This window comes from Podarcis pityusensis (assembly GCF_964106645.2).
Source record: "Podarcis pityusensis genome assembly, chromosome: 5".
Taxonomy (NCBI): Eukaryota; Metazoa; Chordata; class Lepidosauria; order Squamata; family Lacertidae; genus Podarcis; species Podarcis pityusensis.
In genome coordinates, this window is record NC_138032.1 from 82,600,646 (window position 1) to 82,628,441 (window position 27,796).

General features: G+C 46.2%; 1 protein-coding gene and 1 long non-coding RNA gene across 5 annotated transcripts in view; one reads left to right on the top strand and one right to left on the bottom strand.

Annotated features, from left to right (window-relative positions):
- Window positions 1-27,796, top strand: part of LOC308478240 (uncharacterized protein) — a 60,466-nt gene that overhangs the window by 27,748 nt on the left and 4,922 nt on the right. For 2 of the 4 annotated variants that reach the window (XM_081007684.1, XM_081007686.1), the window contains exon 4: window positions 26,811-26,957. The exons of 1 other annotated variant lie outside the window; for it this stretch is intronic. In XM_081007684.1, the coding sequence (XP_080863810.1) occupies window positions 26,811-26,957 (147 nt within the window). The remainder of the gene's footprint in view (window positions 1-26,810; window positions 26,958-27,796) is intronic. One more of the 4 variants, XM_081007687.1, reaches the window with a different exon arrangement.
- Window positions 5,621-27,796, bottom strand: part of LOC308478281 — a 30,725-nt gene continuing 8,549 nt past the window's right edge. The window contains exon 3 of the long non-coding RNA XR_013987016.1: window positions 5,621-7,403. This is a non-coding gene — a long non-coding RNA (uncharacterized lncRNA). The remainder of the gene's footprint in view (window positions 7,404-27,796) is intronic.

Consider the following 27,796-nt stretch of genomic DNA (forward strand, 5'->3'; position numbering starts at 1 on the left):
TATGCGTGCTTGAAACCGGGGTCCTCCCCCAACACTTCCAAACCCTTCCCTCCCCCTGTTACTTCAGGCGATGCTGCTTGCCAAGGCCCCCTTCGCCACCCCACTTCTGGTTGATCGTCCCACCAATAAGAGCGGTCCGTGTCCACCCCCGAGCACGATCCCCTTGGAGGGCTCGATTCCGGCGTGGTCTCCTCTGCGGAGGAGAACCCCCGGAAGGTGCTGCCTGAAAGTGTGGGCTTAAAAAGCCAGTCGTCAAAATACTCCTCTGGCATGGGCCTGTGTGGGAAGAGTGCATGGAACTCGTCTTTAAGAAGAGGTTCCTCCAGAGCATAATCTGGCACCCAACTGTTGGCGCTGGCCGGGGTACCTTCCCTGGCGAGGAGGTATTCCACTCCCTCCTCCCCCCATCTCGAGTCCAGAATTTCCGTGACCTCGTTGAGTGTCGGGGTCCTCGGTGACTCCCCCCCCCGGTGATTCTCTACGTGGGTCTGGTGCCGTCCCTGGCTCCTGAAATCTGTGTGGGGCCTTGTAGGGTGTAAGCACCGACCTATGAAAGACCGGGTGCATTCGGGAACCTTCTGGGAGGGTCAACCGAAAAGCTACGGGATTGATCCTGCCCTCAACTTGGTATGGCCCTAGCTGTTTGTGTCCTAGCTTCTTCTTAGCTAACGACTTGGCCGGCACCGCCTGGGCTGCTAACCATACCCAGTCCCCCACCTGGATGTCTTCTCCTGCCCTCCTGTGCCTGTCTGCCTGCACTTTGTAGGCGTGTTTAGCTAGTTCCAAGTGCCGTCGTAGCTCCTCGTGGACCTCCTGCAATTCTGCTGCTAAATGCTCAGCTCCCTGCGACTCCCCCTGCGTCGTTGTCTCCAACGCCGGGAAGGTTCTGGGATGTCGCCCATTGTTGGCGAAGAACGGTGTCACCCCCGTTGACGCGTGCTTCGTGTTGTTGTAGGCAAACTCGGCCATCGGCAAGTAGTCCACCCAAGTTGCAGGCTTTTGATTGGCGTAACATCGCAGGTACTGCTGCATGATGGCGTTGACCCTCTCTGCTTGGCCGTTGGTTTGCGGGTGTCTCGCCGACGCTAAGTTGATCTTGACATTCAGGATGCCCAGGAGCTTCTGCCAGAAACTGGAAATGAATTGGCGACCCCGGTCGGACAGGATGGACCGCGGTAAGCCGTGCACCCGGAACACGTGGTCTATGAACAGCTTGGCGGTCTGTTCCGCTGTTGCCACCTTCGTGCAAGGAATGAAGTGCGCCATCTTGGTGAACAGGTCTACAACCACAAGCACCGCCGTCTTGCCCCGCGAACTGGGCAGATCAGTAACAAAGTCCAGCGCCACCCGTTCCCACGGCTGTAGTGGCGTCTCCAGCGGTTCCAGCAATCCCGCTGGCTTCTTGTGCACTGGCTTGGACCTCTGACAAATGTCACACCTGGCGACGTAATCCGCGACCTCTCCCCGCATCTGGGGCCACCAAAAGTCTCTGGCTACTAAGTCCGCCGTCTTTTCTTTGCCGAAGTGACCCGCGCTGGGTGCGTCGTGTAACTGCTGTAAGACCTTCGCGCGGAGATCGTCTCCGGGCACGTAGAGAGCACCTTTGCGGGTCAGCAGACCGTCGCGTATCTGGAATTTGCCGTCCTTTGCTGTCCCTCTTCGCACCTCCTCCATCTTGGATTGTGCGAACGGATCCGTCTGTAGCGCGCGTCGTACCGCGTCCAGGTCCACGGCGGCGGAAGCGCACGCCCACGCTTGCGGTGCGAAAATGTGCCTGGCTGCCACTGGTGCCGCTTCCTCGAGATACTGCGGTTTCCTGGAGAGCGCATCCGCTATGACGTTGTTGTCTCCCGGGATATACTCTATCCGGAAATCGAAATCCGCAAAGAACTCCGCCCATCTCATGTGCCTGTGGCTCTGGAGCTTCGCCGTGCGCCAATACTCTAGGTTCTTGTGGTCCGTGCGGACCTGCACGGTGTGCTTGGCTCCGATAAGGAAGTGCCGCCACGCCTTGAAAGCCGCGTGGATGGCCAACAACTCCCTGTCCCAGATGGTGTAGTTCTGTTCCGACTTGCTGAGCTTCCGGGAATAGAAAGCGCAGGGCCTCCAGTTCCCTTGCGGATCTTCCTGCAAGAGGACGGCCCCCACTGCTCTGTCAGATGTGTCAGTCTCAACCCGCATGGGCCTGCCGGGATTCACGTGTAGCAGCTGGTCTTCGGACGCGAAGAGACTCTTAAGTCTCCTGAAGGACTGCTCCGCCTGGTCCGTCCAGGTGAACTTTTTCTTCTTGGAACTGAGGGTGTCCGTGATAGCTGCCGTCTCTTTCGCGAAACCCCTGATGAACTTGCGGTAAAAGTTGGCGAAACCGACGAACCTCTGGACCTCCTTCCGATTGCGCGGACTATTCCAGTCCAACACCGCGCGGACTTTGGCGCTGTCCATGGCTAGTCCCTTGTCGGACAGCCGGTAGCCGAGGAAATCCACCTCCGTCACGTCGAACTGGCACTTCTCCAGTTTGGCGTAGAGCCTGTGCTCCCGTAGCCTCTGCAGGACCTCCTTTACGTCTCTCTCGTGAGTCTCCTGCGATTCTGAGAAGATCAGAATGTCGTCGAGGAAGCATACACACTTCTTGTAGAGGAGTCCTGCTAGCACGTGGTGCATGAATGCTTGGAAACAGTGGGAGCCATTTTGGAGACCAAACGGCATAACTCTGTATTCATAGGTGCCCAGCAGCGTGAACATGGCCGTCTTCCACTCGTCACCTTCCCTCATGCGTATTAGATTGTATGCTCCGCGTAGATCCAACTTGGTGAAGATCCTCCCCTTCCTCACCGTCGCGAGCAGGTCGTCAATCTTGGGCATGGGGAAGGCCTTGGGCTTTGTCATCGAGTTGATGGCCCTATAGTCCACAATGAGCCTTTTTTGGGGCGTGTCCTTCTTCTTCACGAAAAACACAGGACTGCCCCCCACGGCCTTGGATTCTCGGATGAATCCCCGCTTCAAATTGTGATCTATGAACTCCCGGAGTTCCTGCATTTCATCTTCAGACATGGAATACAGCTTCGCAGTCGGCAGCGTCGCCCCTGGTAAGAGGTCAATTGCACAGTCGTAGGGCCGGTGGGGTGGTAATTGGTCAGCTTCCTTTTCACAGAAGACCTCCAAAAACCCCTTGTACTTGTGGGGCACTGCCTGCACCATGCCTAGATGCAACTGCTGCCCTTCCTCCTGGCCCTCCTCCTCCTGGCCTGTCTGGATGCAATGTTGTGCGCAGTAGGACGAGCCAAAGGTGAGCTGCCGCTGGTACCACGCTAATGATGGGCTGTGTCTATCCAGCCAACTCATGCCTAACACTATAGGCGTGTCTGACAGTTGGGTGACATTGAAACTGATGACCTCGCGATGATTCCCAATTTTCAGCAGCATGGGTGGCGTCTGTTGTACCACTTGCCCACCCAGCAACTTTCTGCCATCTACCGTGACGACGTTCAGAGGCAGCGTGGCTGGTAGTAGCGCTATGCGATGCTGCTTGATGAACTGCATCCCCACGAAGTCTGCGTTGCTCCCTGAGTCAATCGTAATGGGGACTTCCAGGGTGAGTCCATTAGGTAGCTGGAGAGTAGCAGTGAGCTGCACCACTGGCTTGGGTGGTAAGGGGTCTGTAGGCTGCAAAAGCGCTGGGGACTGCTTCACTGACTTGCCTGGTGGAGCCCCAGCATCTCTGCTTCCATCCAGGCATTCTCGTTTCCCTGAAACTGTTCTCCTTGGAACTCTTCCCCTGTTACTGTTGCTAAGGCTGCAGTGTGCTTCTGGAGCCTCTGGGGACACTCTTTAGCCATGTGCTGTGGGCTGTCACAGATGTAACACTTCCTGGTCCCTCTAGGAGGCTTCGCCTTGACTGCTCCGGACGCTGAGGCTCCGGCAGCTGACTGAGCCTTTGCACGACCCAGCTCCATTGGCTCCTCCCCTCCCTTCAGCATAGGCGAGGGATTTGTACGTCCCAGGTCCCTGGGAAGAAGAAAAGGAGGCGCTCTAGCTGGTGGGCGGACGTGACGCCCCTCCTCACTGTGCCAAGGGCGTTCTTCGTGACGCACCCCTATCGTGAGTGCCCTCTGGACGACGTCTGCTAGGGTTTGAGGTCTGTCTCCCCTAGCCAGCTCATCTTTTACTGAGCCATGAAGCCCCTCCCAAAACAAGTCTCTCACTGCCAGGGAGTCTTTTTCCCAGCCCAGCACATTCAGCAATGCAAAAAAGCGAGAATGGTACTGACGCACTGTAGCCTTGCCCTGCCGCAATCCATGCATCTCCTGGCGCGCCACATCAACGTCAACGGTAGATTGGAAGCAAGCGTCCATGGCTTTGATAAATTCGTCAGAGTCCCTGCGGGCAAGACCATCTTCGCGCCACAAATTGCGTAACCAGGTTCTAGCTTCCCCATGCAAGTGGGACACAATAAAGCCTACTTTCTCCTCCTCATCTTTGAAGTCTTTTCGAAGCAAATGCAGCGCGTATAGGACGTCTGCTCTGAAGTTGGGATAATGCTTCAGGTTCCCATCGAAGTGGGCTACTAAATTGCCCCCCCTTCGTCCCAGAGCGATTCCCTCTGATCTGGACCCCGGGAACCCCTGTGTGCACGCCTGATCCCACCTGGCTTGCAGATCCTGGCATCGCGCTTCTGCTTCGGCAACTGTCTTCTGAGAGACCCGTACTGCAACGGAGAGTTCAGCGACTGCGTTTTGCAGGGTCGTTATCTGCTCCTCAGTAGTCATGTCTGCCAAACTTCGTGAGCTTTGCAAAAAAAATTTTTTTGCAGTTTTCCCGAGAAGGGACTTACTGTCAGGGCTGCCTCAAGTCTCAGCTCACAAAAGACCAACGCCTTTCTTTTCTTATATACAAACGTGTTTATTGCAGTTCATTGTTCGCTTCAGATCCGAGGCGCGCAGCCCTACGTCTGCTAGGCTTAGACCGCTGAAGTCCCTTCTGAATCTGTCCCCGCCCTGCACCAGTTTAAGAGGCTTGCGCTGCTCCACCTCTTTCTCTCTTTCCTTTTCCGCAGGGTCTTTCTGCCCGCTGGGGTTTCGCCCCTCCTGGATTCCTCCGACGCGGAATCAGACTGCTCTTGCCCCCTCCTGCGGGCTTTGGGACCTGGCCCCTCCTCCGGGCTCCCTGTACTTCCGCGCGCCTCTACATTTGAACTTGGCGCGCGCCCCCAACCTCTAACTTTCCTTTTGACAGCTACGCTACTCCCTTCACTACTCCCCTCCCCTTCCGGGAGGGTGGCTTGCTCCGACCTCCCTCCTTTCTCTACTGCCGGAGCCGCCTCCCCTGATACACTGGAACCTCCACCCCCTTCGCTGCACTCTGGCGGGGAGGCTGGTCCTGACGCCCAGCTGCCACTTTGGGATCCCCCGCTGGCCCCCTGCTCCTGACAAGTCCCCCCTGGGGCTCCCCTGGCCTTGACCACCGGCGCCCCCTTCTGGGAATCCTCTGATTCGCTGGAAAGACTCATGGAATCTCTAGATTCATTGTCATCCTCTTCCTTGCTGTCCTGGGATTCATCCCCATCGCTCTCCATCTCCTGCCTACCCTGTGCCTCTGTCCCTGAACCCCTGACAGGTAGGTTAACGGAGGCTTAAGTTCATTTCCTTTACTATATTTCAAGGTGAACGACATGGACATTTTGCAGGTACACTCAGAAACATAATTATAAAAACGCACAACTTTCTCCCTCACCCTAAACAACAAGCAATAGTTAAGGATGAGATGAATAGTGAATTGCAGCATGTTTCCGCCTCATAGGCACTCCAATGTTGGTCCATTCTGTCTTGTGCCATTCTACTATATCCATTTTCTGCAGACTTTGCATGTAAAATATGCACATTTCAACACTTTTAAATGCATTTTTGTGTATCTTTTACATATGACACGTATTTTTGTCCTCAGTTTCTGTGCACTGCAAAATCCAGAGAAGTGCATAATCAGACTGGGAGCAGCATTCCAATTCCACAAGTGAATTTGTGAATATTGGACTGGGCAGATAGATCTCTCCTCTCCCCCCACCCCAATCCCCTAGCAATCGTTCAGTCTAGCTCTAAATGCAGTCTACTCTGTGCTTCTTGCACCTCACCAGCTCCCTCCTAGACCTTGAGGGGAAAGTGTCTACAGTAGAAGAGAGCTCATATGGAAAATGACCAAAATCATTCATGTGTATAGCTGCTGGAAATGTACGAGCAAGTTTGGAATAATGGTGAGCCTGGAAAGGGTTCGATAAAAAAAAGATTTTGCTAGATATCTTCACATAAAATTATTCCCTGAGATAGGAATAAAGAAAGATATATATACAACCCATAAAGACATCTGTATTAGTTCTCAGTACCTACACATCTACAAACCTTGTCTGTTTGTCTGCCTTCGCCTCCCCAGCTACTTTATCTCACTCAACTATGGACTCAGCTACATTGGCAAAGAAAAAGTACTTTATATGCGTTGTTTATGCATTCTAACACTGTGACACCAGATGGCATTGTTGAGTTCCGGTTTTGCCAACCCGATTTCTCATACAAAGTTTGTAATTCGTTTAACTGAACAGCCTCTTTGATGTGTCTAGGTGCAGCCTATCTGAAAGTTTAGAGGGAAGATTAGGTGTTTGGGGAACCTACAGTCTTTCCATTAGGAAAGAGCCTTCCACAAAGTTCCTTCCTCCTAAGAACTGCATAAGGAAGAAAACACCTCTTTTCTGCTTCAGTTCAGGTCTAAAGGCAAGCCCACTGAATTTACACTTTCTGAAACAATGCGAGAACAGAAACCAATTCATACCTCTGTATTTTCAGTGCAGTTCTTCAGCCCAGTAATAGGTACAGAAATGCATACACTGGTAAAGTGAGTATAAAAATGCGCATATTAGTGAAACTAATATTAAAAAATGCATTATATTATGGGAAATTCCTGAGCAAAAATGTCTACATTGGGCACAAGCACATACCAATATGTGTATATTTTTAAAAATTCACGGAAAATACTAGTGGATTTTCTCGAGGCAGTAGGCATCCCTGATACATCTCCACTGGTGAACAGATGAGATTCTGGAAATCAAGGGGATCTGGTCAATATTAGTCATGAGACATAGGCAGTGCTTCTAGAAAAAATGTTGCCGGTACTCACCATGAAGTTGTTACAGTAAGTGCCACACCTTTAACCAGTGCTTTTCTTCTAGAAAAAAAAGATGCCGGTTCTGCATACACTTGAGTACCCCCAGGGCACTGGCCATAGGTAGCCAAGGCAGAGCCAAATGTGTAGGATGAGGGACTAACATCCTCAGGGAGCTCCCAGGGAACTTGGTCATCAAGACAAAATGCAGGGCTGTCACATCATTCACTGGTCAGAGTCAAATTCAAATCCAAAGGGAACTGGATGCAAAAAAAGGCAACTGATAAGCTGGCTGGAGGTGGATATAAGAAAACATTGAGACACAAAGGCCTGAGCTAGTATGCCCAAGCAACAATCTATCCCAGGGGTCAGCAAACTTTTTCAGCAGGGGGCCGGGTCCACTGTCCCTCAGACCTTGTGGGGGGCCGGACTATATTGGGGGGGGGGGATGAATGAATTCCTATGCCCCACAAATAACTCAGAGATGCATTTTAAATAAAAGGACACATTCTATTTGTGTAAAAACACACTGATTCCCGAACCGTCCGTGGGCCGGATTTAGAAGGAGATTGGGCCAGATCTGGCCCCTGGGCCTTAGTTTGCCTACCTGTGATCTGCCCCATATTCAGAGATATTTATGGAGCGGCCATTTCGGGAGGCTATCTGGGATATTTGAGCTGGAGGTAGATAGCCTCAAGTGGTTCACCGCAAGGGACACAGTCATGCTGATGGGTCTGGGGATGCTGCTTCAAGGCACAGCAGATCCTAGCAGTCATAGGATACTGGCAGTGGTGGGTTTCTACTACATAGGGGTATTTCCATCAATTAAGTGTTTGAGAGGTTATTGCTTCAGAATATGCAGGTAGCCGCACCATTTCATATTTAGAAAGAAGCTGGCATGTCCTGAGCTAGCAACACACACGCAATAAACCAGCCCCATGCTTATTTGCACTTTAACAGTTGTGACAGAAAGAACCGGAGTAAGTCTTTGCGGCTATTAACTCTGAAGGCTGCTTTAATTTAGAGGCTGCGTTTATTACCCCCAAAGCCCTTAACCAAATGAATTCTTCCCATTATGACAATATAGCAATAAGCCATTTCTGAGCCTGCCATTCCTCTCGAGCTCTTTTCTCTGTCCTTGTTCCATTTAAAATAAAAATGAGAACAAATCTTCAGCAGCACTTAAAACATTTTTCAGCGAAATGACAGGATCATTAGAAAAGTGTCGGGAATCAACACCTTTCGGAGCCTTCCTTTGGTTAACGGTGCCTCAAAAAGTCAAAAAGCAAAAAGAGTGTCTGGCTTAGGAGCTGACCCATTTGTTTTGCCAGTAATTCATTTCATAGTAAACTAGCCCTATTCACTAGTCCATGAACATCACATACATTTACACTCCCATTTTGTGCTGCAGTACATCAATCTGACACCTCCTCTCAGGGGGAAAAGGTCTATGTGCTCTCCAAATGGCTTTTCAAATGAAAAATATGTGCAATAGCCTTTCATCTTAGGACACTTGGGTTCAAAGCCTTGATTAGGTCACCAGCGAAAATGAGTTTCAGGGGTCTCATCCTACCACACCTTCATGAGGAAAAGGAACAACTCAGCAGGGACACTGCTGGAACAAAAGAAAGGGGGGAAGCATGGTAAGGATGCTTGAGTAAGGATGTGCCATGGCCCCTTGAGAAATTCCAGGCTATGACTCTCTCTTGTAAGGAGAGGCAACCAGTGGTCCAAGGGGATAATCTGAAATTCTCAGAAATCCTGATGTGAAATTTCACAGAAGACATTTCCCCCCTGAGAAAATTTCTGAGGTTTCTCCTCACACCTTTAGTAAAAAGAAGCAATTTTGCAGGTTTTTAACCAAATATTCGGAACCATCATTTGTAGCACCACAGAGACAGAGAGAGAGAGAGAGAGAGAGAGAGAGAGAGAGAGAGACTCAGAATCATGCTAGGCCTAGGGCACTGTGGAATCAAAATTTTGGCCAGGCTTGAATGGCACCCAGTTCCGCTACTTGTAATAGCAACAGCCTCCCCCCATGAAACCTTAGGGGGGGAAATAAGTTGTGCTACAGCAGCCACAACTCAGGGTGAGCCCCACACCTGAGAAACTGTTGGAGAGTTTTGTGGGATTATTTGCATAGCGTTCTTTTTGCATAGGCCCTGACCCCAGGACCTAAAGAATTAGCATCTGTGTTGCATAAAAGAAGAACGAATTTAGAGCTTTGCTTGCAGCTTGCCAACTGCCCTTTGTCTGTGCTTCAGAGCTAAAGCAGATGAATAGGTCAGCTACTGTGATTGCAGACCCTCCAAGTGTCCCTCTTTCCCAGGGACAGTTGCAGATTTACAGAAGGCACCCCAGTTTCTGATCTGATCCCAGAATGCCCTGCTTTTCCTTAGGATGTCCCTATTTCCATCAGAGAAATGTTGGCGGTTATGGTAGGACGTCCCTATTTTTGTTGGAGAAATGTTGGAGTTACATGATCCCCGAGCTAAGGAGATAAGTAAAGATTATGAAGAAGAAGAGTTTGGATTTGATATCCTGCTTTATCACTACCCCAAGGAGTCCCAAAGCAGCTAACATTCTCCTTTCCCTTCCTCCCCCACAACAAACACTCTGTGGGGTGAGTGGGGCTGAGAGACTTCAGAGAAGTGTGACTAGCCCAAGGTCACCCAGCAGCTGCATGTGGAGGAGCGGAGACGCGAACCCGGTTCCCCAGATTACGAGACTCTTAACCACTACACCAACCTTTAGAAGACATCTGAAGGCAGCCCTGTGTAGAGAAGTTTTTAAAAAAATGTTTAATGTTTGATTATGTTTCTATAGATGTTGGAAGTTGCCTAAAGTGGCTGGGGCAACTCTGTCAGGTGGGTGGGATATAAATATAAAAACAACAACAATGATGACAACGATGATGGAATAGGCCGTCCCTATTTTCATCGGAGAAATGTTGGAGGGTATGTGATTTATCTGCATCTATATTATTTCAGACAACAGGCAATAATGGGTTGAATCTTTGAAATCCTCCCCTTGAAGAAAAAACTGCCTACACATACAATACTAGCATTTCAGGACAAATGCTAGCTTAGAACTTTCTAGACTGAACCAATGCTCCATCAAATCCAGTACCCTGTTTCCAACTGGGCTGAAAATGTTTTCCCAACAATAAGCACCAATCCCCTAGTTAAACCTAAGATGACCGTTTCTGTTCTCCGCCTGCATCCTTTCCAACTTGCAGCTCCCTGCCCCTGGGATGCCCTTGTACCTGATATCAAACACACTTTTTCTGTTACTACGTTCAAGAGCCTCCTTAAGACTTCACCGTAGCTGTTCCAGACTTCGGTTTCTTTTCTGTTTCCTACAACCCAGTTTTGCACTCAATCCCACCACATGGTCAGAATAAGGGCCAGTCTTACAATTAGGCAGAGTGAGGCAGTTGCCTCGGGCAGCTGATTCTGAATGTCACAAAAAGGCGGCACATTGTTGTTTATTATTATTCTGTCTTTACTTCCAGGAAAAGGTGCTTGGTTTTTTTCTACCTCAGTACTGAAATAACTTGGCCAGCCTTGGGGACTATGCACCTTGATTGGGGGAGCAAGCTGTGCCTAGCCATTATTATAATTATAATTATTTCTAATTACCCACCCTGCAGTCTAAGGTTCCAGGGTTGGTTGCAACAATTAAAAAACAGCATTAAATGCAATTCAACGCAACATTAAAATTAGCAATATTAGATGTGTCCTTAAAATATACATCTCAAGTGTCAAAAAAGTGCCTTCTCTAGCTTCTGATGACAGAGGACTAACGTCCCCTATATATATAAAATGTCCCATATATATATATATATATATATATACACACACAATTTAGAATATTCATTTAAACAACCTTAAAATATCAATGACTCCCCTTCCTCTCTTTCCATGGTTCATTTTGCATAGCATAAATCCCTGCATATTTTATATAAACTAAACCATTCAGTATTCCATTATTACTTCCATCAAAACTTACACTGTTGAATTTATCTTAATGCTACCAAAGTTTTCAAGTGTACGCAATTTCCCCCCATATATTCAATAAACATTTCCCAATCTTCTTTAAACGAATGTTCTTCTCGTATTCTGTAAGTTAGATCTACAAGCTGTGCATATTCCATCAGTTTAAGTTGCCATTCTTCTTTGGTTGGGACCTCACTCATTTTCCATTTTGTGGCTAACAAAACACGGGTCACTGTAGTGGCATACATAAATAGTCTTTTTTTGACACCTGGGAATTTCCACCTGAATTATCCCCAACAAAAAAGACTCTAGTTTTTTCCCTTTTTTTCCTTTTTGGAAAGGTGCTTTAAAACATTTTTTTGAGTTCATTATAAATTATTTCCCAGTGTTCTTTTATAATAATAATAATAATAATAATAATAATAATAATAATTTATTATTTGTACCCCGCCCATCTGGCTGGGTTTCCCCAGCCACTCTGGGCGGCTTCCATAGAAACCAAAAATACAGTAAAATATCACAGATTAAAAACTTCCCTGAACAGGGCTGCCTTAAGATGTCTTCTAAATGTCAGGTAGTTATTTATTGCTTTGACATCTGATGGGGGGGGCGTTCCACAGGGCGGGCGCCACTACCGAGAAGGCCCTCTGCCTGTTTCCCTGTAGCTTTGCTTCTCGCAATGAGGGAACCGCCAGAAGGCCCTCGGCGCTGGACCTTAGCGTCCGGGCAGAACTATGGGGGTGGAGACGCTCCTTCAGGTATACTGGGCCGAGGCCGTTTAGGGCTTTAAAGGTCAACACCAGCACTTTGAATTGTGCTCGGAAACGTACTGGGAGCCAACTGGGAGCCGAGACCGGCGTTATGTGGTCTCGGCGGCCGCCCCCAGTCACCAGTCTAGCTGCCGCATTCTGGATTAGTTGTAGTTTCCGAGTCACCTTCAAAGGTAGCCCCACGTAGAGCGCATTGCAGTAGTCCAAGCGGGAGATAACTAGAGCATGCACCACTCTGGCGAGACAGTCCGTGGGCAGGTAGGGTCTCAGCCTGCGTACCAGGTGGAGTTGGTAGACAGCTGCCCTGGATACAGAATTGACCTGCGCCTCCATGGACAGCTGTGAGTCCAAAATGACTCCCAGGCTGCGCACCTGGTCCTTCAGGGGCACAGTTACCCTATTCAGGACCAGGGAGTCCTCCACACCAGCCCGCCCCCTGTCCCCCAAAAACAATACTTCTGTCTTGTCAGGATTCAACTTCAATCCATTAGCCACCATCCATCCTCCAACCACCTCCAGGCACTCACACAGGACCTTCACCGCCTTCACTGGTTCTGATTTGAAAGAGAGGTAGAGCTGGGTATCATCTGCATATTGATGGACACCCAGTCCAAATCCCCTGATGATCTCTCCCAGCGGCTTCATATAGATGTTAAAAAGCATGGGGGAGAGGACGGAACCCTGAGGCACCCCACAAGTGAGGGCCCGGGGGTCTGAACACTCATCCCCCACCACCACTTTCTGAACACGGCCCAGGAGGAAGGAGCAAAACCACTGTATAACAGTGCCCCCAGCTCCCAGCCCCTCTAGACGGTCCAGAAGGATGTTATGGTCGATTGTATCAAAGGCTGCTGAGAGATCCAGCAGAACTCTTTTACTCTTTTACAGGTCCACCACATATGAAAGAATGTACCCGCGACCTCACTGCATCTCCAGCACTTATCTGATTCAGTCTTATACATCTTAGCAATCTCCACCAATCTTAGCACCATCAGACAACAAAATGCCTTGGGCTGGCCCTGATTAGAATCACGTGAGAGAGCAGGGGGCACAATGGTTTGCCCCACCCTCTCTGTCACAACCTCTGTCAGGATGCTTCCTACTGAGGGTGTTTGCCCTCCAATGTGCAGAGGGCATCAGAGCTGAGTTCAAGGATGCAATGGAGGGGATGGGCCCAGCCAGCACATTGCCACTCTTCCTAGTGCAATTTGAATTGCAGTGGGTAATCAATGCCTGAACAGGGCTCCTGGTACCTTGTAGCCTCATATCTGCCTCATATACTCATGCTATAATGGCATCTGCACAGTAATGCACTTGTGTGAAAGTTGGACTGTGGGAGGGTCTGTGTGAAATTGCCCTCAAAAAACACACTATTTGGATCAGCTGCAAGCATAAAGACCTCTTGCCGAAATGTCACTTATTTGATATTGCCCAAGACATGAATAGCTGTTTCACACATTCGCTGATATCTAATTAATTTGATACAGCAATGGCACTTAATTGATAAGTAGAATACTCATCGCCAGTCTGCTGAGCTACCACTAGCAAATGCATTGATTTGAATGTGTAATGTGCAATTAATTACACAAAGAGCTAGATGCACCTCTTAAGATAATTAGACTTCAATAGATGCTTTATTTACAGGCCATGGGTACTTAACATGCAACAACTGCTTTATTAAATATAAATGGTCCTCTTTGTTCAAGATCCTCACTGAGATCCTTAGTTGTGCTGCAGTTTATATATTTTTATTTATTTATTTATTTATTTATTTATTTATTAAATTTGAATACTGCCCTTCATCCGAAGATCACAGGGCAGTTCACAGCACATATCAGAAGAACTCCCCCTTTTTGGTGAACCTTTCAAGGCTGGGGGAATACCATGTGACCTGCAAGAACAAGAACTCCAATGCAGGACCCACAAAAGCTTTTGCTAATACAGTGGTACCTCGGGTTAAGAACTTAATTCGTTCCAGAGGTCTGTTCTTAACTGAAACTGTTCTTAACCTGAGGTACCACTTTAGCTAATGGGGCCTCCCGCTGCCACCGCACGATTTCTGTTCTCATCCTGAAGTAAAGTTCTTAACCCGAGGTACTACTTCCAGGTTAGCAGAGTCTGTAACCTGAAGCGTTTGTAACCCGAAACGTTTGTAACCCGAGGTATCACTGTATAGCCTTGTATCACCTTTGTTCCTTTTATCCTGCTCTGCTCAAGGAATCAAACCATTTCTCCTAACTGCAACTGTAGCAGGTCAAATTCATCCCTTGTCACCATTCCCTCTTTCCCAATTCTTTCTCATCTCGGGAGGAGGGACCAGTGCCAGATTTATGTATAGGCTTAGTAGGCTGATGCCTAGGGCCTCTAAATCTAGGGGGCCTCACCAGCCTGCCCGCTCCCCAGTGCCGAAGACTCCCCTCTCCCAAAATTGCAAACCCAAGACTTCGTGCGAGGTCAAGGCAACTCGGGCCTCTAAATCTAGGGGGCCTCACCAGCCTGCCCGCTCCCCAGTTCTGCAGACTCCCCTCTCCCAAAATTGCAAACCCAAGACTTCATGCGAGGGCAGGGAAACTCAGGCTTCTAAATCTAAAGGGCCTCGCCAGCCTCCCACTCCCCAGTGCCACAGTCTCTCCTCTCCCAAAATTGCAAACCCAAGACTTCATGCAAGGGCAGGGCAACTCACGCCCAGCAACTATGAGACTCAAGGATAGCCAGTGGGGCCCAATTTGAAGCAGTGGGGTGCAACTTGAATCTTTTTTTTTTTTTTTTTGTAGGGCCACAGTTCACAACCAAAGTCTGCAAAATCTGTATCCCTTCTGGCATCCTGGCTAACTCTATTACGCTGGTGTAAACCCTGGTGCACCAGAAGCCCAGAATAGCAGCAAATAAAATCTGCTCATATGTTAGTGACTGATAAGATTTGTCAACCAGTTCTTCCAAAGTCTTCCTAAATTATAAAGCTCCAAAATACAGGCCAAAAGAGAACAGGTCTGGGGAGAGAAAGGCATACAATGGGCACCACCAGTGAAAAGGCCCTGCTCCATGTAGCTCCTGCCTGTCATTTGAGAGGGTGCCCATTTGCCCTCCTTCTTGACATGGAATGTTATCTATTGGAGTCTCCAGGTCCAGTACAAAGACCATAAGAAAGGAGAGCAGGAATCTTGAAGTTCCCAACAGCTGTTAATCAAGCAAGCAATCACACAGGTCACCTTTGTCACAGTCAGGATGCCTATGTCCTGGTCAGGCCTGTGCCCAATCTTGTTTTTGTACAATCTTGTTTGTTCTCAGTAACCAAACTTATATTATCAACACATACAAGCAAAAAAGTTGTTTTCCTTCATTTGCAAGGAATCGTACAAAACAAAGTGGCACCAATAAAGAAAAGTTCCAGGGTGGCAACAGAAGGCAAACTAAAAATGCTTTTGCAGTTCATCAGAACTATCCAGCAATATTAAGTTATAGGAAAACTGGTGTGATTAACAGTAATCCTTCTAGTTGGTTAATTGGTTCGGCAACTTCCATGCACATGACGTGTGATGCTAATTATTTCCCCAAAGAGTTAAATGATAACTAATCAGAGGCAGCTACAGTTGCAAATGGCAACAAAATATATGTGAAAGAAAGAGGAGCAGGTTTGCTCAAGTGTGTTGCAGGTAGAAATACTGTTTGTAATGAAGTGAGAGCAGTAGTTTACTTGTTCGAATTAACAAATAAGAAAGTTTTGAGAAGTTAAATTCTAGATTAAAATCGATTACTTAATTGAGATGGGGATTGTAACAAAAATACTGGGGCCTAATTTGAATAGTAGAGTGCCTGGTATCTGGTGGGCAATCTCATCCTTTATTTCCGCACTGTGGCTGCAGACCAAATGACCTGTCAGGAGAGTTATGAGTTTCAGGTGAGGATCAGATGCCTTGTCAATCCCAGCAGGTATATAAGAGGACGACCGCCTTTGCCCTGGCCAGGCGAAGCAGTGGCAGGGAAACAGACACTACTCAGGTTACATCAAGATTGGCCTGTGGTGTGCAGCCATCAAATCCCTGGTTCAACTGGTCTTGTAGGCCCAAATCTCCAGCAGCTCACGTTTGTGGGGTGGAGTTCTCCCCCCACTGAAAAATGCATTTTCCTGGATGTGATTGAATGCAGTAAATGACGAAGTCAAAATCTTTCTGTTTCCCCTCTTATATTTCACATGCAAGAAACAGTCAGCTCGACGCATTACACATTACATATTGTAAAGCAGTAATCATTCTAATAGGTGGCTGCTGAGGTTGATTACTAGCCGAGAATAAATGGACTAGGAAAAAGCTAAAAGCAAGGCAGGATACTCAGAATATATCAGATTTAATCAGGCAAATGTATCCCTCCAGGCTACTTTTGCCTGACCTAAGCTTTCCGTTGGGAAACGGGAGTTCAAAATACTATTTCTGCAATGTAATTTCAGGTGCAATGAAGTCACATTAGGAAAGAAGCATGGAAGCTATTTCTCATTCTGGGATTTGCATGGCCAGTAAAGTTAACACCTTGCAACCTGACTGCCTTGAATATGATTTCCAAACCTCCAATGGCTTTTAGTTCCGTAGCTGCTGAATGGACCCCCCCCCCCCAAGCCAAGTCAAATTGAGCTGCAACTCTGAACAGGCATGGGAATGAGCAGGTTGAAAAATTGTATCCCCCCCCCCCCAATGTTCGTTCAAAACTGCAGTGATTCTGTTAGGGTAACTCCATGTGTTCCCAGCTGAATACAGCACAGTATGAACCAAGGTGGGCTGCAATCATCTCTGGGGAAGACAGTTATGCAGGACTATTAGACTGGTTATTCTAATGGCTCTTTATAGTTCGGTAGTTTCACTTGTGGCAGCCCCAATTTTGTGGTCCCATCCCCAGGTAAATTATTGGCTCTGTGGTGCTTTGAGTGGGGTAATATTTCTGAATTGCCATTTTAAAAAAGGGTGAGTGTGAGCACACACACTGCAACTACAGTGGTTAACCTTCAAGTATCCAATTCATTTCTTGCCTTTCTTGGAATCTTGTTAAATCTGATGGGGAGGGGAAGACCCCAGCATATCTCTCTTCTAGTTGCATATGCAGGTCACATAACGCATGCTTGAGCACTAAAGCACTGCATAGTGCACAACCCACCATTTGATGGGACATTATGAGGTCAGTTATTTCAGAATGAATAAATATGCATTCTGCAGCAGGCACACATAATGTGTGGAGTGTCATCCTTACTAGGAATGTAAGGAGGCAGCAATTTCCATCTCTTCCTGTTTTTGTCACATTCAGCGCTGTTTCTCTACTACTACAGTTCAGCTTCTGCTACAATGTATACAGTCATACCTTGGGATGAATACGCTTCAAGTTAAGCATTTTCGGGTTGTGCTCTGCGGCGACCTGGAAGTAATGGAGCGCAACCCAGAAGTAATGCATGCACAGACACTCAAAAGGACGTCACGCGCATGCACGGAAGCGGCGAAACATGACCCACACACACACAGTCGTGTGTTGCATTCACTTCAGGAAGCGAACGCGGCTCCGGAACGGATCCCATTCGCATCCAGAGGTTCCACTTTACTATGTGTCTTGCTACGAGCTTACATAATTAGTTTCAGTGCATTTCAACAGAAGGGAAACGTCAACAACAATGTAAAAAACAATGAGATTATTTACATAATGTTTGCAGATTGAAAATAATAATAATAATAATAATAATAATAATAATAATAATAATAATACCATGCATATTGGCTTGTGTGATTTTTGTCCTGCACCTCAGACAAACATGCAAATTGAAGCAATTTCTGCTCCAATTTCCATTTCCAGTAGAATTCCATGGCATGCCAAATGCTACCTATGGAAATAGGTCTGTAACATCTCCAACAGACAAGTGTCCCTAATGGAGTGGAGCTGAAATTTCAAAGACGTTTTTTTTCTTAGAAAAAAAATCTGATTTCCCCCATTTTTTTTTCACCTCCTCACCCCTTAGAAAAAGGCCAGTTCGCATATTTTTCCCCTCTATGAATATTTGCCACTATAGAAGGGTGGGGGAGAGAAGAAGGGAGGGAGCCAACATTTTGTCCCGAGAGTGCCCTGGAATGACACATGTTGCCATAGTAGCTAAAGGTCAGAGATGTCATTTGGAAGGAGTAACATCAGCATACCGTACACTATGTCGTTACATTATGAATAACAATTCCCTTTTATGCAGAGCCAAACACCACTCATTAATTTGCCATGAAAACTGATGGAACACCCAGGGTGAGCTTTGGAGTGCTGGAACACCCTAGATTCATGCATAACTGTGAATTTGGAGATCTGTGTTTATACTGACATTCATCGGTGCTTGCCAATTCTCCCAAGCAAGCAAGACTACACCAGCATTTCTAAATTGGTAGCTACATAGTTCAATAAGCACTGGGACATGCAACTGTCTCTAGATTAGAGACTCCCCAATGCCATGCTTTCCTTGAATACATGTGTAACATGCAAGTTTGCACATGAGTAAAATAGAAACACAAGCATATCCATTACCAGCAGTATCAAGCTCTTATCAGTATGCGTTATTGCATTTTTGAATTTCATTGTCTCTTTTAGTTTACACTAAAATAAATAAATATATTTATTTACGCTTTGGGTTGAGCGCGTTCGAGTTGCGCTCCGCGGCAACCTGGAAGTAACGGAGTGCGTTACTTCTGCGTTTCGCCGCTTGCGCATGCACAGATGCTCAAAATGATGTCACATGCATGCGCAGAACCGACAAAAAGCAATGCACGCGTGCACAGACGTGACATCGCTAGTTACGTTTGCTTCTGGATGTGAACGGGGCTCCGGAACGGATCCCGTTCATTTCCAGAGGTACCACTGTACACTAAAACAAATATGTTTATTTATTTACATTATATAAACAATGTAAATAAATAAAAAACATGTCCAGGACACTGATTGGGAAAAGCAGCAACTTTGTATTTGCACCAAAATCCCAGACATTTACAGCCTCCCCAGTCTTCATTTCCTCTAAGGAAGTCTTAGCCAAACTGGTTCCAAACAGAAATAAACAACTATCTTCTTTTATAAGACATCTGAAGGCAGCCCTGCATAAGGAAGTTTTTAATGTTTGATATGTTATTGTGTTTTTAATATTCTGTTGAGAGCCACCCAGAGTGGCTGGGGCAGCATATAAATAATAAATTAAAATAAAATAATCCAGTTATTTTGGACTACAACCCCCCTCAGCCCTAGCCAGAATAGCTAGGGTTGATGGGAGCTGTAGTTCAAAACATCTGGAGGGCGCTTGGTTGAAGACAGCCACTGCTGTCTTCTGCATAACCCTTTTAAACCAAATAAAAGATAAGGCAGAGCAAAATGAGTCCTTATTTTAGCACACTGGAGAGTAATGTGAAAAAATGCAATAAGCAAAAAGTCAATGCCATTGAAATTTGATGGCATTATATCTAGTGGTATGTAGGGTTTTCTGCTTCAATTTTCCTGCCCCAGATCTGTTTTGAGTTTGCAGTTGGGTTTATTAATGCGAACACATTGTTCATGCAGCCGTGCATTCAGCGACTTGGCATAAATAATTTATCTGCAAGCTGACTTGGCTGGCGATGCTTACATAATTGAAAGCCAATCCCACACAGTTTATTGTGGAAGGTTTATTGGGAGGGAACAGGCACAGCTTCTGGGATGCTGGCTCAAGAGACCAGGTTTTGAGAGCCTGCTTTTCCAGCATGGAAGCAAACAGCCTTTTTCATCCTCCCACTGCTGCGGAAGGAGAAGCATCTTGGAAGTGAGGGGCAGAAGAGCCAAACTGAAATTTCGCTTACGTTCCCCATCTGTTGAATTCCTCAAACTGAAGGGTATCAGGAATTTTGATACCCTGATTTCAACATGCCCAAATTCCAAATCTGTATGGAAACTTCCTTCCCCTGCTCTCAAGTCCTAGAGATAGTTAAAAATCGTCGATGGAGCATGAGACCCTTAATAGCAGAATTGTGGGTTCAAGCCCCATGTTGGGCAAAATATTCCTAGGTTGCAGGGGTTCAACTAGACGACCCTCGTGGTCCCTTCCAACTCTACCATTCTATGATTCTACGAAAAAGAAACATGTAAAAATGCTCATTATTTCAGGTTATGCATACAGAAACTCGCGCACCCCAAGACCACCGACTTATATTTCCATGCAACCCTATTGCAACTGTACTATCCGTTTTCTGCTCAGATTAAGGGCTTGACCCCCTAAGCAGGCACTTTATTGCTATTGCTCAGCAGTTGTAGCTCACAGTTATTTATTCTTATCCTTTTGGGGAGCCCAAAGCTCTGGAAGATTTACTCCTTTCACTGGACAAGCACCAGGTCCTCTACAGAAACAATTTTCTATAGATGAGGTGGGAAAACTTTCTGGGCAAACTTCCCAGTGATGAATGGGGCCAAAGGCAAAAGCAGACAGAGCAATGAATGTGTTGTATGCTATATAGAATGTGCTTTGCATGGTAGGCTAATCTCTACAGACATTCACACACTCCCCTCTGTGCTCCACCCAGGCAGCCAAGAGTAATTGTCACAGTTCAAGGACACGAGCAGAAACACTCAAGGAGGTTGTGAAGCAATGCTAGTGATGGGGGTTGCCTGGGGAGACCCCCAAGGACCAAAGAGACAGGCCCAGGGGGCCATGGCATTTGGGCCCTGGGGCTTGAGGTTCTCCACCCCTGCTGTATCGCAAGAAGCATGGTATACAAATGTAACAAACCAGAGACCGAATCCCCACACAATTATTTCACTCCACCTCCTAAATCCAATTTGGGTGTTTCTGATCGGACGCTCCCTCTTTGCTCCTGGTTCGAGTGTACCACATTCCCTGCTTTCCTCCATCTTTCTCACAGTGGGCTGAGTTCCACCAATTGCCAATTGGCAACAGCTCACCTGGATGAGGTCATTGAGACTGGTATGTTGGATGGAAGACAATAACCACTATCCATGCCTTTGAGTTGGGCTCAGTATCCATGGAAGTGTAAAAGCCAAAACAACAACAAAAAGAACCTAAGGAGCTGAAAAGGTCTCTGGAAAGTCTGGGGGTATGGATGGAAGACTTCATTGGTATGTGGTCTCCAATGAAGTCTTCCATGCATGGTCCAGGCTTTCCAGAGATGTTTTCAGCTCCTTGGTATGTGGTCTCCATTTACTTACTGGTTATTGACTGATAACAGAATACTCATGCCTGGGCGGTTCCCTTTGGGCTGAGAAAGCAATTCAGTCCTCCCAGCCAATCAGAAACAGGACCTGGAGACTGAGAACCAATCAAAGCCTGATAAATATCCAATGAGTTAAGGAAATGGGAAGAATCTATCATTATCTGCATAGCACAAAATACTGATTTGTTTACTTTTAATATTTAGCTATCTCCCCACAAGCTGAAGGCAGCTTATAATTTATTTATTTTTCTAAAAAAAACCTGTCACGATTAGCGTGAGTGGAAATCTTTTTTTTAAAAAAAATCTAACCACAAGAAACAATGAACACATAAAGATCCCAGAATGCAGCTAAGAATCTTTGAATCCATCCTTCAACTTGTGATGGTATGGCAAAACAGAGGGGCCACATACATCATAGTGACGTTATGCCGCCTCTGGTCACTCATTCCTGAGCCTTGGTGTTGCTGCTAAGAAGCCCAACCTCCACTTCTGTCTGCCATTGGCTGAAATATAGACTGTTGTTTGCATATGGTTTGCATATGGTGGCTTTCCAGCAAGTTTCCCCCAGACAGGGGTCTTCTAGAGTGACAGCTAGTGAGGCACAAGGAGTGGTCAAAAGAAGAAGGCACTATCTGTGTGAGCATAAATGTGGTGCATGGAGGTGTTTGGATCTTGCCTGCTTTCTTTTGAAGATGATATTATTAGCAGGGTCCCATCCAGGGATCTCAATTGGCAAGGGAGTTTAGACAGGGGAGATGTGTTCTCTGGACAAGGGGTGGGAGGAAATCTGTGTTCTGTTCTCTCAGGTGCTGGTACCTGACACCAGATCTCTTGAGACATCCCTGTTCCTGGGATCTGCCCATGGTGGATGGAAAGGCAAGCAGCCGTCTAAATTCCCCCCTCGAGCCGATATATCAGCATATTTTCCTTTCTCCCGGAAAGGGCTGTGGGATGCTTATTTTTGCACTGAATTGTAATATTGTTTGGGTGGCTTGGATAGAACTTCTCAGATGTTTATTGCTGCAAAAATAAATGTCCTATTATTTGCACAGCTGACAGTTGGCTTTGTTGTTCTTCCAAATGGAAAGAGAATATGTTGCCTAGACCAAAATACAGCTATGTTTTAATCTCCCTGCATGCATGTGCTTGGTTTGATACAAGAGGAGAATTCACAACCAGATGGATCTCCAGTATATACGTAATGCATTCCTCAAGAAAGTGCTCCCCTCTCTTGAAGAAAGCCCCTGAAACAGGAGGAGAAAGGCAATAATATTTGTAGGGTAGGTGTGTTTTTAATTCCTGAAAGAGCACCACATACACACAACTACTGATAAGGATATAGCCACTGTTTTGGAAAGTTGTTTGTTCGCTATGTGTTTTCATAACAAAATTTTGCATGAAGATTCCTGACATCAAGGAACAGGTTTTCCTGTTTGTTTGGATGCAACTGGGCACCATTTTGAATGAAGATGGCAGACCAAACTTTTCTTAGAATTCCCAAGCAACACTGGTTATGAGACTGCAAATCCTGAATTAAAGCAAAGGGGTTTGGGGCAGTTATTGTGGACCTGAAAAACAAAAGGAGGTGGTGAAATGGGGACACAGTGGGACTGAGTGACCCTTCCCATGTTTTGAAGTGCCCTGTTTCAGAAAATTTCCCAGGTCAGCTTTATTGTCAACACTTTAAAAAGATTTATGGAGATGTTTCTATTTCACTTGGCTATTTGACAAGAGGAGTGAGTGGTGTTTGCCTTTTCTACCAAGGATGGGTTACTTCAGTCTTGAGGTCTGCAGGTTATTTTGTTGGTTATTAGAATCCCCATGGCCTAATACCTTGTTTTCAATTTACAAAGCAAGGGTGCACATTCAGAATCTCCTAACAGTGAGAAAGATATAAATAATCTATCTGCCTTTAGGGACATTATTTATTAATTGTGTTGGCTTGTTTATATTGTTGTTAGTTGCATGGAGGTCCCAGTGGGTGGAAAAGCAGAATATATATATTTTCCTTTATAAAAAGAGGTGATAGATTAGATCAGTTTGTTAAAAGGCTGGCAATCAGCTGAAACATTTAAGTTTACAACACCTCTGTTTTGTGTATGTGTGTATACACACACACACACACACACACACACACACACATCTCTATGAGCTTAATGCTAATTGGTTTGGAGACATAATCCACTGGGAGGTTTTCCTCTGCAAGCCCTATTTGTTTGCCCACAAAAGGAAAAATATTATTGAGTTTTAAATACATATATATGGATATAGGTATATAAATATATATTACCCCCCACCTTTCCTTTACAGAGCACAAGGTAGTATAGTATACATGGTTCTTCCCCTCCTCAATTATCATTACACAAATTCTGTGAGTTATGCTAGGCTGAGAAAGTGGCTCATGGTGAGCTTCATAGCTTGAACCCTGGTCTCCCAGGGTTATACCATGCTGGCTTTCCACGCCGGCCTGTATATGATCGTACAAGTCAGAGAGCACCTGCATCTCTCATCCAGTGCTGAACATCTCTAAAGCTCAGACCCAAAATGAATAGTTCCAGCTTTGGCAGAGTTCCACAGGCACACTCATATTTCTTCTTGTGCCTGTCGTGACCTAGTTGTGCCATGGATCATTTCCCTATGGTTCGGAGATGTGAATTAAAGCAGGCAAGTCTACATCAGAGCATCAAAGGGGAGGGAGATTTTTGGCTTGATTGGTGGGAGGAAGTATAATCCCATCGCACTCTCAAGACATTTCACAGTTCACCTTCTTGTCATCAAAGGTGTCAGGTTAGATCAGAGGGAAAAAACCTATTAGAGCAGACTGGCAGAACTTTTCCTGATTGGCCTTTTTAGCAGAACAGTATCTGACAAAGAGACAGGAGATGATGGAATCGAGGACCTGAACACTGTTGCCCATGAGACTCTCTTACCCAATACAAAAGTCTTATTGACTTTGACGCATGAGTACAGGAGCCCCTCTTATCAAAGCCACTGTGAAATTGAATCTCCACTTCAAGTAATGAATTTTGCCAGGTCATCCTGGTTGTAACTCATATGTCACAGCTGCACTGGCTACCTAGTTTCACCAAGACCACCTAATCATGTTCAAATATCTCTCTATAAGGCCTAAAAACACAGTCCTTAAAAAAAACAAAACCCCAACCAACACTGCCCCCATTCTCGCAATTCCAAATTCTGTGTTGGATTCTGTAGTATGGATGCTCTTTGGATATACAAAACAGGGTCCTCTCTCTAGGTTTTTGACTAGTCCAGCTCTTGATAATGGACAATGAAGTCTTTAATTGTCTTTTTTTGCTCGTAACTAGGAAGGACTGCTCTCTCCCATATGAACCCACATGTCCTGTTAAACCACAGAACTCACTGGGTGACCTTGGGCCAGCCACAGTCTCTCAGCCTAACCTACCTGACAAAGTTGTTTTGAGGTTAAAAAAAGGAGAGGAACAGAACTACCTTGAGCTTTTTGGATGATGATGGCTATTCTCTGTCTCCAAAATTGGAGGCTGCAATGCTTCTGAATACCAGTTGCCAGAAACCACAGGTGGAGAGAGGGCTCTTGTGTTCAAATCCTTCTTGAGGGTTTTCCACAAGCATCTGGTTAGCCAGTGTGAGAACAGGATTGTAGATGGGCCACTGGTCTGATCCATCAGGCTCTTATGATGTTCTTAGGTGGGATACATAGGCAATAAACAAATAAATACCCATATATCAAATCAATAACGAGGAAGCAGTGGCCCCGATTCACTCATATGGTATAATCTTCCCTGCTGAGCTTCAGTCCAAATGGCTAACCCTGTAACAGATGGTGTGGATTTTGCAGTGCACATGCCGTACTTTTGTACCCTATGAAACTGCTGGAAAATCATGATGCCAACCGCTGCTTATTCCCTGCACCTCTTGCTCCATGGAATTTTGGAAAGAGGTGACCTCCAGTTAAAATTGAGATAGCCTTTTAAAGACCATGCTCAGCAGTAGATGTGAGATCACCTAGTAAAACTGGTAGAAACAGAAGTCATTGAACGGTGTGGGTCAAGGAAAACAATGCATTTCCATGAGAATGACATTTATATGGCACTTTTCAGCAGTCCTCCAAAGGGCTGAAGCTGGGCAAGGACTTTTTTTGCGAGGTGTCCTGTGATGGGAGGTGTTGTATAGTGGAAAAGATGGGCGACAGACACAGCTCTTTTAAGCAACAGCTCTTTATTACAGCAGTTAGCAGTGCTCTAAGTCTCTCTGAACAACAGTGAAGCTGGCTGCCTTATATAATGCTCAATAACTTGTAACAGTAACAAATTCCAACTAACTACCCAATCGGTGAAAGCAACTCTCAATCCTTCATTTGCATACTGGTGGCCCAGAGTAAGAACTGCAGCCAGTCTGAATACATAACAGGAGGGATTTGGGAACAGGAGGAGACAAAGAAGCAGGACTATCACAAAAGGTGGCAGACCCCCCTGCATTAGAGGTTTTTTGGGTAGGCTGGTTGACTCTCTCATGCCTGCCATTCTGGTGAGTTCTTTCAACAGCAGAGGCATAGGAGCCAACTCCTAGGGGCCACGGGGCCTTCAACCTCCCCAATAAAATATTTGAGGGGGCTGCCCCCTAAGTTGATGGGCCTTGCCATTTAAATGGTGTGCATGCACCTTGTCATGTGATCAATTATGTGCCATATTTTATTCAAGTTGGCACCCGTAAGCAGAGGGTTCGTCTTGCTGGCCTTGGAGGTCCCTTCCAAATGTATGATTCTAAAAGTAATGTTTGTTAGAGAGAAGGACAATGTAGGTCCTTCCCCTTCCCCAAATCGTCATCTCCCAGAGAGGGGCAGTGTTGCTGTTGGGAGGGCCACGCTGTAAAACCTGCCACTACAAGATAACGTAGCATGACAGAGGGACTTCGCTGAAAGAGTCCAACTCTTACATGAAGCAGAGTAGCTTCTGTTCTAGCTTATGGTCCTTTACCTTAGCCAGAACAGAAGCCACTCTGCTCCTACTGCCAATCCCTATAATTATGCATGAAGCCTTCTCATTGCAAAGCTTACCGGCGCAGCCTTGCAGAAGCGCCGGCAACACTTCTCCGTAATGCGGCAGCCAGCCCCGACTTGCAGGTAGCCCTGCTGCAACATCCTCTGAATCGCATTGGGATTGCAGGCTTAGGCGGATTCCTTTTCATTTCCACTGTTTCATGTCAGGCCATTATCTGCTCGAGTTAAATCAATACAACAGGTAAGACAAATTTCCATTGCCTCCACTCTAATCCAATATTGTGGCAGAATTAATATCCCTCTCAACCCACCAGAGATTCGGAGCTATTAAATCCTAAATTAAGGGTGTTCTGTTTTGCATGATACAGTGCCGAGTCTTCCAGAGGGGGTTCAGTGTCACTTCCGAACGAGCATCTGCCTCGAGTGCTGCTTGGCTTTCCTTTGTGATTACTCGAGGAAGCTTTCTGCCTTCTATTAACCTTTCATGCCTCGTTCTTTGGGTCTCTTCTGGCTAAAGCCACATATAGAATCTAGCAGCCAAGGATGAATTACTGCTGATGGGTCTATGGGATTAGTGAAGACTGGGGAGGGGGTGACTCTCGCCCATAAATGGATGGGCAGAAACCTTCAAGAGTCAAACGTGAAGTGCAGCCTTTCTTAGATGATTCAATCCAATGCAGAAATGTGACAGAGTTACTTGTCCTTCCAGGAGGTCATCTTCTGGGCCTCTTCTTCTCACCTGGGTAAGCTTCCTTTCAAACAGGAGGCACGACTTCCATTGATCACGCCGCTTCATATCAGTGGGACAGTGAGTAATGAAGGAGGCATGATCAGAGCATCATGGAAACTCCCCAAAGTGAGTACCAATACTTCTTCTGACCCACCAATTTTAAAGAATCCAGCTATTCAGAATACTACAATTTTCTTTTCTTTTTTAAGAATAATTTTTTATTAACCGACCAATCACATCAAATCAAACCAAATTACATAAATTCCAAATTACACAGCCGAATTTTAAATTTTTGTTGGGGGTACCCATATTTCAAGTTCTGAAGGGGATCCAATCAACTTCTTGCTTCTTACTGCTGTTTTAATGTCCACAAATCTAACCTTATGATGTTCACAGTACTATCCAGTCCTTTCTTCTTGTTTTTCCACATCTCTTGTTGTTATTTTCATATATTTTTCCATTCTCTTTGTGTCCTCTGATAGTCTCCACAAGCTGGTTAGACAGTTTGTAATCCTGCATGGATATTATTATTTTTTATCCAGTAGCCATATCCAGACTTTTTCCATGTAACATCACTTCCATACATCAAAACAGTCTTAGCGTCATTAATCTTCACCAATCTGCCTCCTTTCTCAAAACCTCTGAGGAGATGCAGTCTGAAAACAAGTCCGTTCCTTCTCTCGGCTATAAATCCTTTGGCAAGATGGCGACTCCAAATTAATTGCTGCACCATTCCAAAAGCTCTTACCGTATTTTTTGCACCATAACACTCACTTTTTTCCTCCTAGAAAGTAAGGGGAAATGTCTGTGCGTGTTATGGAGTGAATGCCTGCGGGTGGCGGGGGGGATCTGCTACAGTCGTGAGCAGAGGATCCATGGTTCCCCTTCCTTCCCTCCTCCATGGTTACAAAGCATGGATCCACATGGATCCTCAGGATTTTTGCATTGGGCTACTCCAAACTCAC